This window comes from Neltuma alba, unplaced genomic scaffold (assembly GCF_004799145.2).
Source record: "Neltuma alba isolate B1F8T4 unplaced genomic scaffold, ASM479914v2 tig00012508_pilon, whole genome shotgun sequence".
Lineage (NCBI taxonomy): Eukaryota > Viridiplantae > Streptophyta > Magnoliopsida > Fabales > Fabaceae > Neltuma > Neltuma alba.
The window spans coordinates 396,799-410,130 of record NW_021636976.1 but is presented as its reverse complement, the minus strand read 5'-3'; the positions used below and the strand labels follow the sequence as shown (position 1 = coordinate 410,130).

Below are 13,332 nucleotides of genomic sequence, written 5' to 3'. Positions count from 1 at the left end.
AGACTTATATAGGATCTTAGCTGCTTGACGACAATTTCTTAGCGCAAATGTATTGATTAAAAAAACAATTAACAGTATAATAACCTTGAATCGTTAAATTTTGATCCGGACACAACTTTCTTTATTTTAAAACTAATAATGATTTATTTTATGAAATATGATATGAAATAAAAATAACTTACATAAATTATAAAAAAGATAATTGCGATTATTTTTTCATTTTAGATACGTATTTGGAGGATTTGAACTTTTGATTACTACTCATATCTCATTTTTCCTTTATGCATGGTTGTGTTTCAGGTATTATTATTTTTCAACCACGCAATCTTTTTGTGCAGGTAATAATCGACACTGATATAAAAATTACAGAGGTTCTGCTCAGTATATATTGCTTCTAAGCGCCGTCTGAACTATGTACACATGCCCCTATACGTAGCTCTCTCTTAAGCATCTAAACTTTCTTCACTTTCCATGAATCTTAGACATGCCCGTCCTCTATAAATACCATGCGTTTACAACTCCACTCTCTGTATCTTCAAAATCTAGCTAAGTTAGGAGACGCGCACAATGGCACAGGCAAGAGCCTTGTCATCTTTTGTCTCAGAACTGTCCATTTCTTTCTTCGCATATGTATTTCTAAATCTCTTGTCCGCATATTAATGCACATATATATACACACACACCTTCAGCTTCTGCAAGATTAATTCACATCCCACTTAGCTAATTAAACTTGCATTTTTCAGGCAGTGAAGGTAGTGTTTTGTGCTATGATGATGGTGGCGTTTCTGAGTTCAGAGAGAGGTGAGAGCAGAAGAGAGAGGAGCGAGACAAGTGGGTTGGTGTATTCAGCTATAAGTTGCAGAAGTCACAGTGCATCACTGGTGGATTTTGGAGGAGTTGGGGATGGCAAGACTCTGAATACGAAGGCTTTTGAGAGAGCAATAAGCGAACTGAGACGCTATGCATCTGAAGAAGGAGGAGGAGCTCAACTGTATGTTCCCGCCGGAAAATGGCTCACCGGCAGTTTCAGCCTCATCAGTCACTTCACTCTCTTTCTCCACAGAGATGCTTTTCTTCTTGCTTCTCAGGTCTCCTTCCTCCCATATACTTGAATGTTCCTTGAATTGCGTCACTCATAGGATTAAGCTGTATTCAGGATCCTAAATTATTTTTTCAATAACACTCAATATCCTAACTAATTTTTGAATGTTCATTGAACTGCATCACTCATAAAAAATAGGGTTAAATAATATCCTGCCTAAATAGCATTCAATGTATTAAACTGGATTCCTAAAAAAATTTTCAGTAACAATTAATATCTTAAAATAGTTTTTTGTGTATCCATCATATTAGTACTTTTTCAGTAGCATTCAGTATCATAAGTTTAGGATGCTCGTTGTGACTAAGAAATTACATTAATTAATGATAAACTTGCACGAAAAATTACTTGAGGATCTTGGGTAACACTGAAAAAAATATTTCATGGTGTTAAATACAATTTAATCCTAAAAAATGTACACTTGATGGTCAAGAAGAGAGGTATGAGCATAATTAGACTTTAATCTAATGACTGGGTTAGGATATAAAAGAGTGGCCGGTGATGGAAGCATTGCCGTCATACGGCAGAGGAAGAGATGCAGCGGCGGGAAGGTACAGAAGCCTCATCTTTGGAACAAATCTCACAGATGTCATTATCACTGGTACGCCTTTTAAGTCCTCCTCCTTCCCAACAAACACACACACACACACATATTCAAAGCACAGTTCAAAGGTTGGTGAATCATTGAATCACACTAACATGCGTCCGCATTTCCAGTTTTCGATGATTCTATTATATGATGATGTGGCACTATTATTATGTTTGTAATAGCTACATTTCAAACCTTGGCGCATGTTTCGTTAACCAATCTTTGATTCTTGTCCATCATTTAATGCATTGTACTCCTCCGGTCTTTATTATAAGACTCCATTTGACTTTTTATTTGGTCCTAATTATAAGACCCCAATCCATTTTGTTACTTATATTTATGCATTTTTTTCCAAGATAATCCTTCTAATAATGATAGTTTTAGCCAATATACTTAATTAGCAAGGATATTTTAGGAATGACAACACTTATTTATTATAAATAACCAACTCAACTTACTTCCTTAATCTCCTCAAATAAGTCAATTGGGTCTTATAATTAGGACCGGAGGAGTACCTTCAACTAGCTTTTGCTGCAACCGAAAATTATGGATAACCAACGAAATTCATTAAGAATCAGGTCAAAAACATAAATTATCATATTCATTTTTCTTAAATTTTGACTTACTTTTACTCTGGTTTCAAACATCACTCAAGTGAGTTTGATTTATTTGTCTTATGGTCATAACATAGTATGATTTAATGGTAATACAACGAATGAGACAGGGGACAATGGGACCATAGACGGACAAGGGGCATATTGGTGGACACAGTTTCGTGGAAAACAGTTAGATTACACTCGGCCTCACTTAATTGAGATCATGTACTCTCAGCACGTCCAGATCTCTAATCTAACTCTCCTTAACTCCCCATTTTGGAATCTTCATCCTGTTTATAGCAGGTAATCCCAGTGCCTCCCTGCTTCTCCATTTCCCTTCCCTAAATCAAATAGCAAAAATAATAGTTTATGCTGAATAAAATCTCAATCTGACGACAAAATTTTCAACATTGCACAGCAATATCATCATTCAAGGCCTCACCATCATAGCGCCTGTCAATTCTCCAAATACCGATGGCATCGATCCAGGTCAGTTTGCATGCCGATCAAAAGAAAAGAACTTTGAAAAGATTGCCCAATTTGAATTAACATGTTCCTCTTGGTTTAATCTCCAGATTCTTGCACAAACACGAGGATAGAAGATTGCTACATAATTTCTGGAGATGACTGTGTGGCTGTTAAGAGCGGATGGGACGAGTACGGCATAAAGTTCGGATGGCCTACAAAACAACTGATAGTGAGACGACTTACGTGCACTTCTCCTTATTCCGCAGCCATTGCCTTGGGAAGCGAGATGTCAGGAGGCATCCAAGATGTCAGAATGGAGGATATCACAGCCATCAAAACAGAATCTGGGATCAAAATTAAAACAGCTATAGGAAGAGGAGGGTATGTCAAGGACATATACCTCAAGAGAATGACCATGCACACTATGAAATGGGCGTTCTTTATGACTGGCAATTATGGTTCCAATGCTGATAACAACTTTGATCCTAAGGCCTTACCTCAGATCAGAGGCATTCATTACAGAGATATAGTGGCTGAGGATGTGACCACTGCAGCTCTGTTGCAGGGGATTTCTGGTGACCCCTTCACCGGAATCTGCGTCACCAATGTGACAATAGGGATGGCCGCTGGGGCAAAGAAACCTTCATGGTCATGCAAGAATGTTGAAGGAATGACAAGTGGCGTCACGCCTCCACCGTGTCACTTGTTACCTGCTCAGCAGTCGGAGAACTTTTTAGCTTGCAATTTTCCAGAAGAGAGTCTACCCATTGATAACTTGGAGCTTAAGAAATGCTTTAACAGCATCAAACATGCATAAGTTGCACAAACGTTAATTAGTATATGTATGCCATCTATGCATGGCACTATTGGCTTGTTTCCATTGTTATCCAGGACTAGAAGGCATTGTTCAAGTTGAAAGAGTAGAGATCTTTCATTGTACCTGGTCGCATGCTGATATTTCAATGCTAAATAAAATTACGATTATTTCAGCTGGGTGTCGTTTAAGAACTTCAATAAAGATTCTTCTAGTGCTAAGTTCAGCATGAAGATGACTAAACGAACTGATAATAGAAAGGGGAAGAAAATTTCCAGAAACGTTTCAAACAAACAGACTAGCTAATACGTTCAGCATTAGTTCACTGCAATCATGTATGGTATTAAGTCGATGCTCAAGGATACGAGTTCGGCAGTAAAACAAGAAGCAGTCCGTCTTGAATATTCTGCGAAAACTTTTGAGTAGAACGCTGCTTAGCTTCTGAATCTCTCCAGCAAGATCCCAATAATACAAGCATACAAGAATGTGAGATGAGAGTCGAAGGAATCGCATACAACTCCCAACAATCTGTACTATTGGAAAATTAACGACCTTCCAACTAACCATCCAGAATTTCACTAACATACACAAGAGCAGAGAATGTAAACTGTCAGTGAATGGGGGGATCAGGATTGAACTTCACAGACTCTCTCCAGATAAGTTCCTTGATATCTTCTTCAGTGAATGTTGGTTGCTCAAAATCAAAACTGAAAGGTCTAGGGCAAACAGGCTCCTCATTGATATTGTGGAGAGGTGCCAAGTACGGATGACATAGAGCCTCGTCAACTGCATCGATAAATTATTGAAACAGAAAGCCATAATTTATCAAAGATAATTGCAAGATATATTGTCAAGAAAAGTAACTGAATCAACAAGAGTGATTTTACCTGTAATACGCCTGTTTGGATCAAAGACAAGCATCTTCTCCAGCAAATCAACAGCACCAGGAGCTACGTTTGTAAATCTAGAAGAAAATTGTTGCTTCGGATATTGTGGAAGCTGTCTTACATATCTACGGGCATTATCACTTCTTAGAAATCCCAGGCTGGCATCATCAGGTGACCCTATGAGCTTTAAAAAGCAAGGAAATTTGTCATCCTTTTTTCGACTTTAAACCTAGAGACATGCCTGACTAATAATTTGTTGAGTCAAGGATCCAAAGCATGCTAAAGAATGAAACGCATTAGTGCCTACAAAAGCATTATGCAAGAGCCGGATCTACTCTTGCAAGTTTTTATGGGAGGAAGCTGGAAACTATCACCTCATCTGTACAGTTCTCTTAACCTACTCCATATTCATTGCCGACGCCGGTAAATGGTAGTGTCCTTATAATCTAAAGAACATGAGAAAAGGAAAAGAGGTATAAAACAAAATATTCATTGTTTTTTCAACAAAGTTATGGCATGGTCTGCTTCAGCTAGAGAAATTCTTGTATGGACATGGTTCTTATATGCCAAGTGCCAATATAGAAAATAAAGCGCTTAAATTCTATTGAAGTTCAAAACTTGAACTTTTGTGTTCATTTTTCTAATTCCTGACATGGTGCACGAGGACCAGCTCCACACAAGAATCTCTCCTTCTGCTTTACATCTATTCCTCTTTTAAATAACCAAAAATTCAGAATCTGCATTCAACATCTACCTTTAGGAAATAAACCTTATTCTCACGTGGATCTCCCAAACTCTTGCCAATAAATGCTCAAGAAAATTGTGGTCAATTGAAGGAATTGACCCTAACGGTTGTAAAAACGATTAAGGAACCAATGACAAGTACCATATATCAAGCTTTGACACGTGAACTTCAGAATTCAGTCAAATAATGCTTTTGACAAATGGCTTATCCAATATCAGAATCTTTTTTCTTTTTGGTAGATTAAAATCAGAATCTTTAATCAAATAAAACCAATTAGGATGTCCATGCAATTCAAAAGTGACAAACAAGAAATTTCGTGTGATATCTCTTGCAAATACCTCTGTGATCAGTCTCAGCTGATGAACATAATCTTTGCCAGGGAAGAGAGGTTGTCTTGTCATGATTTCACCAAGGATGCAACCCACAGACCATATGTCAATGGCTGCAGTGTATTCTGAACAATTAAGAAGCAATTCTGGAGCTCGGTACCATCTAGTAACCACGTACTCAGTCATAAAATCAGTTTCGGATGTAGTTCTAGCAAGACCAAAGTCTCCAATCTTAAGGTCACAATTGGCATTCAAGAGCAAATTGCTAGGCTTTAGATCACGGTGCAAAACATTTGCTGAATGTACATATTTTAGACCCCGCAACAGCTGATACAGGAAATACTGGAAATATAGATATAGATATTATCAATGGCTGTAAGACAGAAAGCATAAATACATTTGGTATCTACATTACACAATCCATGCATATTTGGCGTTATTTACTACAAAAATAAATAGGATATTTTTGAAATCAAATTCCAAGAAAACTCAGTATATAGAATTACATACAAAATAGCAAGGTATACAGTTCCTTTCAAGTAAGATTACTCTCACTTTCGTTGAGAGATGCTCAAGTTTTATGACCCATCCCTTTATCTTTACCATGCAAAACTCAGTAATAGGCTTTGACTGTACAAATATATTATCGACCCTCCATTATAGAACCACAACTCTTGTTGTCCCAGGAATATGGAATCTAATATGCAAAATATAAAACAAATAATCAGGAAGAGACGTTGTGCAAGATGAAATGATATTCCAAATAAAGAACCGAATAAGTGATATATCAGGAGCAAATGTCCCAAAAAATTTTGTAGTGACAAGAATTTGTGCAACAAAAAGATGAATTACTCTCTAAAGGAATATAACACTTACATAACTTTCTTAGCAGACAAAAGTTCTAAATAAGCGAAGTTAAACTCAGATGGAGCAGTGGTCATTTGTTCGCAGTGCTTAACATTTACCATATATGTGTAAGCACTATTTTATAAAGTTAGCAAAGTCCTGCATCATTACTAAATAATTTTCCTTTTGCGTTTTATATGTGAACAGCCTTGGCAACACAGCAAAAGGAGAAAACGTTAATCAAGCGATTGAAAGACAAAATAAAGTAGCTAAGATGATGCAAAGGGGACATCAAATATCATTTTCCAATTTTTGGGGAAAAAAAATGTCAAAGGGCTGACCCGACAATGATCATCAGTCAATGGTTGATTGGAACGTATTATTTGATGCAGATCAGTATCCATTAATTCATAACCATGTATACATCATTGAAGTTCTCCCTCTGTGGAGGTCGTATAATGTCTTTTAGGGCCATCACCTGCACTTGAGAAATAATTGAGCAATAAGCATAATTTGCCGATTGAATTCAGACAAGATTGCAGTATCAAAGTACAAAGATGAATACTCAACCAAGCAACCCTTTTGTGTCAAGGATAGCTTCAATCTAAAATGCTTAATTTATTAGAAGGTGTGAAATTGATTTTAATGACATGCCCCACAAAATGCTTATGAATACTACAAAGCATAGCTCGTATTGAAGAAAAGCAAGTTGTTATCAATAAAGCATATTAAGTTTGGATAATATTTTATCGATATACTTAAAAGGTCCTCCGTCATTAGTTACATTTGAACAATTTTCTTATGATTGCATATACTTAGAAGTAAATAAAGAAATGAAGCAGTTATAAATTGAATAGAATTCAAAGTGCCAGAAATGGAAATTCAGCTTCCCCTTAACAGCCATAATCAAAACAAACAAAAGAATGTCAATGAGGAAAATCGTGTCATTTGTGAGAATGCATGAAACAATTTAACCAAAATTACATTTTCATGATCCATGTGTCGAAGAAGTTTAATTTCTCGCAAGGTCCTTTTGGCATCTATTCTGTTGTCAAATGCATTGCCAACCTTCTTAATGGCAACTTCCTCACGCGTCTCCGCATTCACAGCAGCACTGAAGGAAATGAAAAAATAATATTGTCCCTCACATCGTTGATAACAGAATCTAAGTCACATAATGAGGGGAAAAAACATTCTTGTCAAACACAAAAGAAACCATCCAAAACATACACATGATCTTCAGTTTTAAAGTCCTCATGATTTTATTTATAGCTTATGTATCACCTGAGCACAGAGATACCAAAAGAACGATTCCATAGTGTTCTACATTTAAAATCAAGATTTATAGCAAGAAAACACAATTGATGAGAATAATTCTCTCAATAATTACTGAATAGATGATTTGGTATACAGCACAATAATTGCTCTAATAACTAATTATAGGCTTGAACTGATTCTCCCGAAATAAGAATTCTCACAGGCTATCACATTATTACAATGCCCAAATTCAGAGAAAATGTAAACTTAGCGTCCAATTAAGGTAATTTGATTATCAATTAAAACATAGGATAAGAAACTGTAACCTTTATCCAGCAAAACGAAGATGGATGGCTATGTGCATAAAAAGAAGAGAATAAGGGGTAAAAAAAAAATCTACAATCTTTTAAGATTTTGATTAACGAGGAGTGAAGACCCTAAAATACATAACTTCTTGCATGCAACTGCAGGATACAATAACCACTTTGAACTACCAAATCAACAGAAAGGGACAAAGAACTTCGGGTTATGATACTAACTTGTAGCCAAATAACCAACCAAGCAATATAAGATGACGACTAAACCCAACATATATATCAAAAGACTTATTTCGGCATAATCCTTGACGCATAAAATACAATTCATCCCACAAGACTAACTCTCAGCTTTCTTTTTCAGCTAATATATTCTAATCAGCCGACAATGATGAAAAAATTCTAAGGATAATTATGGTCGCCAAAATGGGCATAGTCATCCACAAATGACTTAGCTCGGGGATCTCGTAAAGATTCGGCACGTCGTCCATAAGGAACCAAAGGACCCATATACCAGAAGCAATGGAGCAAAATTTTAGATGCTGCACGCGAGCTGCAAAAAACTGTGTTTATCATCAAATAACCACTTGAGTTCTCATTCGCACAACAAACAGACATTGTCACGTCATACATCTACTTCATACGCAATTTCATGACAAAAATCAAGGATCACAGCTGACCAATCACGAAACGAAGTAAGTAATGAAGATTCCAGTCTCTCAAATATACGATCTTTACATACTTTCGAACTCAACCTCCTCATAAAACAAAATCATCAGCTTGATGAAGAGTAAAAGCCATCTTCCTACTTTCAGAATCACAGATTCCGAACAAAGTTAACTTTCAGATAATGTTAAACACAAGTAATAGCAACAACCCTTCATCCCCAAACAACAGATACACAGACTCAGCAGAATCCCACAAAGTTTCTTACCAAACGAGACCGTAAGCGCCTCTGCCCACAGGCCGAATCGGAGGGACATACTTCCTTGACACCTCGAAGAGATTACCAAACACATTATACTGAACGTAGCGTCCACCATGGGTGGGCACGCCTCTGATATTATGATCAGAAGAAGCAGAGGCTGACTCCACAGACATGTCTAGGAAAAACGGTCTCTTTGAGGTCCAAACACAGGAAAGTAAGATTTTGAGAGAGAAGAAGGGAGAGGAGCAGAAATTGACGCGTTGGTATTGGTAGGTGTGGAGGGTAGTCTATGCGAGGCTTGTGAACTTTTCTGCAGGAGGCTTTTGAACTGGAAAACGCTTGATGACCCGTGAATTCAAATGTAACTTTACTGATCTTTTTTTTTCTGGAGGATCGGTGTGGTATCTGTGAACTCCTGAATGAATTTTGGGCAGTCCCGCTCCCCTGCGTTCTTCGATTTGGCATAGACGACACTGAGTTTTAATCCGGGGTAGGACGTGAGGGGGACACGGTATGGCAGTGGCTATCTGCTTGGTCTGAAGCATGGTCTCCGTTGACATTTCAAACAACCTCCAACTAAAAGTTGGTCAAATTTCTTCTTTCTTTTCCGCCTTGGCGAGAGGAAATGGAGGTTTATTATAACTCCCATTTCTTTTTTGGATTCATCAAATTATTAATAAAATATTTCTCAAGACATAATTATTCAGTTAATTTTAATTTTAAATATAAGACTTATTTATTATATTTATTAATTTTTTTAAAATTATTCTTATGGATACTCCCTCAAATATAATCAAGTAGAAAAGAGATGAAGGATATTAAGAAAGATGATTATAGTGTTTTCGAAAAACATGTTATATTTTTTATAATTAGCTAACTTATCTAAATTTTTTAATCTAATCAAATTAGTTCAATAAATTTTATATTAAGGATAAGAGGAATATATAAAATCCAGTTAATAAATTCAATCTTCAAGTTACCATCTCATAAATAAAGAGTAACGCATAAAAATTATAATTATTTATGACAGCATATCCTTTATGCCTTCAGGCCTAGGCTGTATGCAAATATTTTGTTTTGATTTTGCAAAAAGAAATAATATGCGCAACTTTAAACAAAAACTAATTTACCTTTTTTTTAAAATAAAAATTAAGTCACAGTTCAATTTACATTTTGGAAACAACATAATTTTAGTAATAAAAACTGAGAGGTGTTTAAATGAAATCAAATCATGGTTTTTAAAGTAATTTTAAGATATATAAAGTAAATATGTAAGAGGAGTTTTATTTCAATTTGCATAAAAATACTTTTTAAAAGTACTTCTTGGTTCAACCAAACATCTTTTGAATCCCTAACCTAATATTTTTTTTAATTTCTAAACGAAAAATAAATTGTCGTCACCACCCCTCTTCCACTATTTTGTCATTAAACAAAAAACTTCTAAACAAATATTGACCTTAAATCAGCATTCTTGCTGTTTGGAAAAGCATCTTGTATTATTAATTCAAACGAAGCTTGGAATTCAAAAGGGCGTATGGTTCCGAATACAAGAAAGATATTTCCATAAAAACAAAATTAACAGACTTTGAATTAGCATGCAAATCAACCCGAATTGCTTTATAAGACTGTTGTTTTAGTTTTCATTCTTCAATTAACCAAAACAATCTACTCTTTCTCTCTGATCCTAATTAAAAGACTTCATTTATAGTCTATAAATAAGATTTTATAATTAAAATATAAAGTAGTACTCTTATAGTCTTAAATATAAAATCCATCTTGTAGTATCGGTTATATTATAAAATGAGTCTTATATTTAGAGACGGGAAAGTCCTTTATGTGGGTCAACAGGGACTAAACGAAAGTTTACAAAGTCAAGGTGCTGTGTAATTGGGCTGTCTTTTCTGAGACTATTCTTCTGGTCCAAAGATAAGGCAGGGAATGAAAGCGATTAGAAACTTCGGCCATTGAATTGTGTTTGTGGTCCAAATCATTTTCCTAAACAAATTTAAATTTTAGCCGTGAAGGCTCATAAAGTTGGGTTTCCATTTATTGAAGTCTTGTGTAGTGTCCATGAGGCCCCAACTAAGGTGGCCCTTTTGAAACTGCACTTGTTTGGTTGGCATTATGATTAGCGTATCACTTATGTATTGACCGTTTCGGACATAGCCATCTTTCTGGGCATTTAATCCTGTTTATAAGACACAGAAAAATTTTTATCCTATTTATAAATTACATCATTAAAATTTTCGCATAAATATATAATTGTATCATTCACTTATTATTCATGAAAACAAGCCATTAAAATATAAAAGTGTGTATATATATATATTAAAAAGAGATAAAATTTAAAAAAATTATTAAAGTTTAAGATAGAATTAAGTAATCTGTTTTCTCTCTTTTGTTGAGTAACTCTTGCCATTAGGATATAGGGGAAAAAAGAGGTCTCTGTAAAATGTGTTGAAATGGCCTCATGAATGGAGTAGAGAGACGAGAGGTTTTCTTTTTAGAGATGTGGAAGGAACAATATACTCTAATCCTTAATATAACGGCTAGATAACTAATTTTGAAAGATTAAAAAAATTAATTAAATTAGTTATTTGCATATATTTATTCTCTTAAATTATCCTTATTTAATCGTATATACTGGAGCTACATTTGAATAAAAATACTTTACAATCAATAATAATATTTTTAAAATGCATTATAAATTTGAAAGACAAAGTGAATTTGAGTCTTATATTTAATATCCATAACTAGTTTTTATATTTAGAACCTGAGATAGTAATTAAGATTTTTAATTTTTGAGATGAGAAATAGAAAAATAACTGTAAAAAGGGTGGCTTTTTTATTTATTTATTTATTTACATATACGGCAAGCCGACGGCTTGAGAGGGAAACAAAAAAAACCAACTCCTACAACATTCCAGCTCCAACATCATGAGGTGTTCTCCCTGTCTATACATGGAGCTGGTGCTTGAGGCAAAAAGATCTCCGCCGTGTCTAGCGTGTGGGCTGATCTGGCCAAAACATCTGCACATCGCTGACTTCCCCTCCTTTTTTTTTGGAGGGGGGGGGGGGTTTACTTCTGGTCGTCATGGGGTTTACTGTACGGAGGATAAAAAGTCAACACGCTTTCACAGATTGTGTCACATGTTGCCTTCCAAGAAGTCAACCTTCATTTACACGCCAAACTGCAGGAGCTACCTACAGTTCTACACTAAAAGCAAACCAGATACAGTTTTTCTTTTGAAAAAATCACAAAAAAAAGACCTTAGAATTTAAAAACACAAATAATAACTCGTGACAATTTAACAACTTCATGACATATTATTATTGTCAAAAGTCATTGTGAAGTTGTCACAAGTCTTTATATGTGTTTTTCAAATTTCATAGTCTTTAATTGCAATTGTCCCTTTTCCTTTCATAATGTAATTTCTTTTTTTTCCATTTTGTATTGCTCATTTTTTTTTTACAGAAAATTACCAGCACTAAAAAATATTATATTATTTTTATATAATATCATACTACATAATTTTTATTAATGTAGTTTTTTAAATTAATACATGGTGAATAAACTTAAAAGTAAAATACAATGTTTATATTTGGTTAAAGTATATATTTAATCATTTAACTTTATACAAGATTTTGATTTAGTGTTTTGACTTTAAAAAATACACTTTCAATTTTTTAGTTCTAAAATTATTTACCAAAAAAATGATAAAATTGATATTTCCAATGTTAATAAAATATTATTAAATACTAACATATTAAGTTTAATATTTAAACGGTGATGATTATTAAAAAAAATTATCATTTAAGTTTAATGATTTTAGGATTAAAAAAAATGCTTTTTAAAGTTAAGGGACTAAATTAAAACCTTCTATAAACTTAAAAGACCAAATATATACATTAATCCTTATATTTTTAGTATATACAAAAGTAACAAATTGTTAAAAAAAGGTTATTATAATATACGGGCTCTTGGGGTAATAAATTATTAGCTTACTGATAGAATATACTATGAGTAACCGGGAAAAAAAAAAAAAGAGAAGAGAACATCCTATGTAGAAAATAACGGATCGAACGGTTGGCAACAAAATTGAATCGAGGGAGTACATATTCTTTAATTGTTAACGACAAAACCAGCATATTTTTATGAGTTAAAAACCATTATACTTGATATCAAGAGAGTATTTCAAATATATAATAAGAGATGAAAAATAGAAATTATTTAGTATTTACTCAATATATGCTCACGAGATGCATTTCTACAAATGTATAGAGGATTTTCTTTCAGTTAAAATCATGAGGAACCATTAATTAATGAAAAAGGTCGGGCAAAAAAAGAAAGGGGAAAAAAAACCAATAAAAAGGGTGTTTCCAAAGTACATTGCAAGTCAATTCGCAATCAGTACCATTTATTGAGCTAGAAGACAAAGTTGTACGTACTGGCATCGATA

At 34.4% G+C, this 13,332-nt stretch overlaps 2 protein-coding genes across 2 annotated transcripts; one reads left to right on the top strand and one right to left on the bottom strand.

Annotated features, from left to right (window-relative positions):
• Positions 1-749: 749 nt before the first annotated feature.
• On the top strand, positions 750-3,597 carry LOC114727812 (probable polygalacturonase). Its single transcript, XM_028914568.1, has 5 exons — positions 750-1,088; positions 1,580-1,700; positions 2,413-2,587; positions 2,703-2,773; positions 2,860-3,597. The coding sequence occupies exons 1-5, from the start codon at positions 768-770 to the stop codon at positions 3,567-3,569; spliced, it is 1,398 nt and encodes a 465-aa protein (XP_028770401.1). The 5' UTR covers positions 750-767; the 3' UTR covers positions 3,570-3,597.
• Positions 3,598-3,883: 286 nt separating this feature from the next.
• LOC114727814 (mitogen-activated protein kinase homolog MMK2-like) lies at positions 3,884-9,365 on the bottom strand. Its single transcript, XM_028914571.1, is given in 7 exon segments — positions 3,884-4,352; positions 4,454-4,637; positions 5,537-5,869; positions 6,715-6,785; positions 6,788-6,851; positions 7,358-7,487; positions 8,879-9,365. Coding segments are annotated over 7 exon segments (1,125 nt in total). The 5' UTR covers positions 9,046-9,365; the 3' UTR covers positions 3,884-4,176.
• Between the last annotated feature and the right edge of the window lie 3,967 nt (positions 9,366-13,332).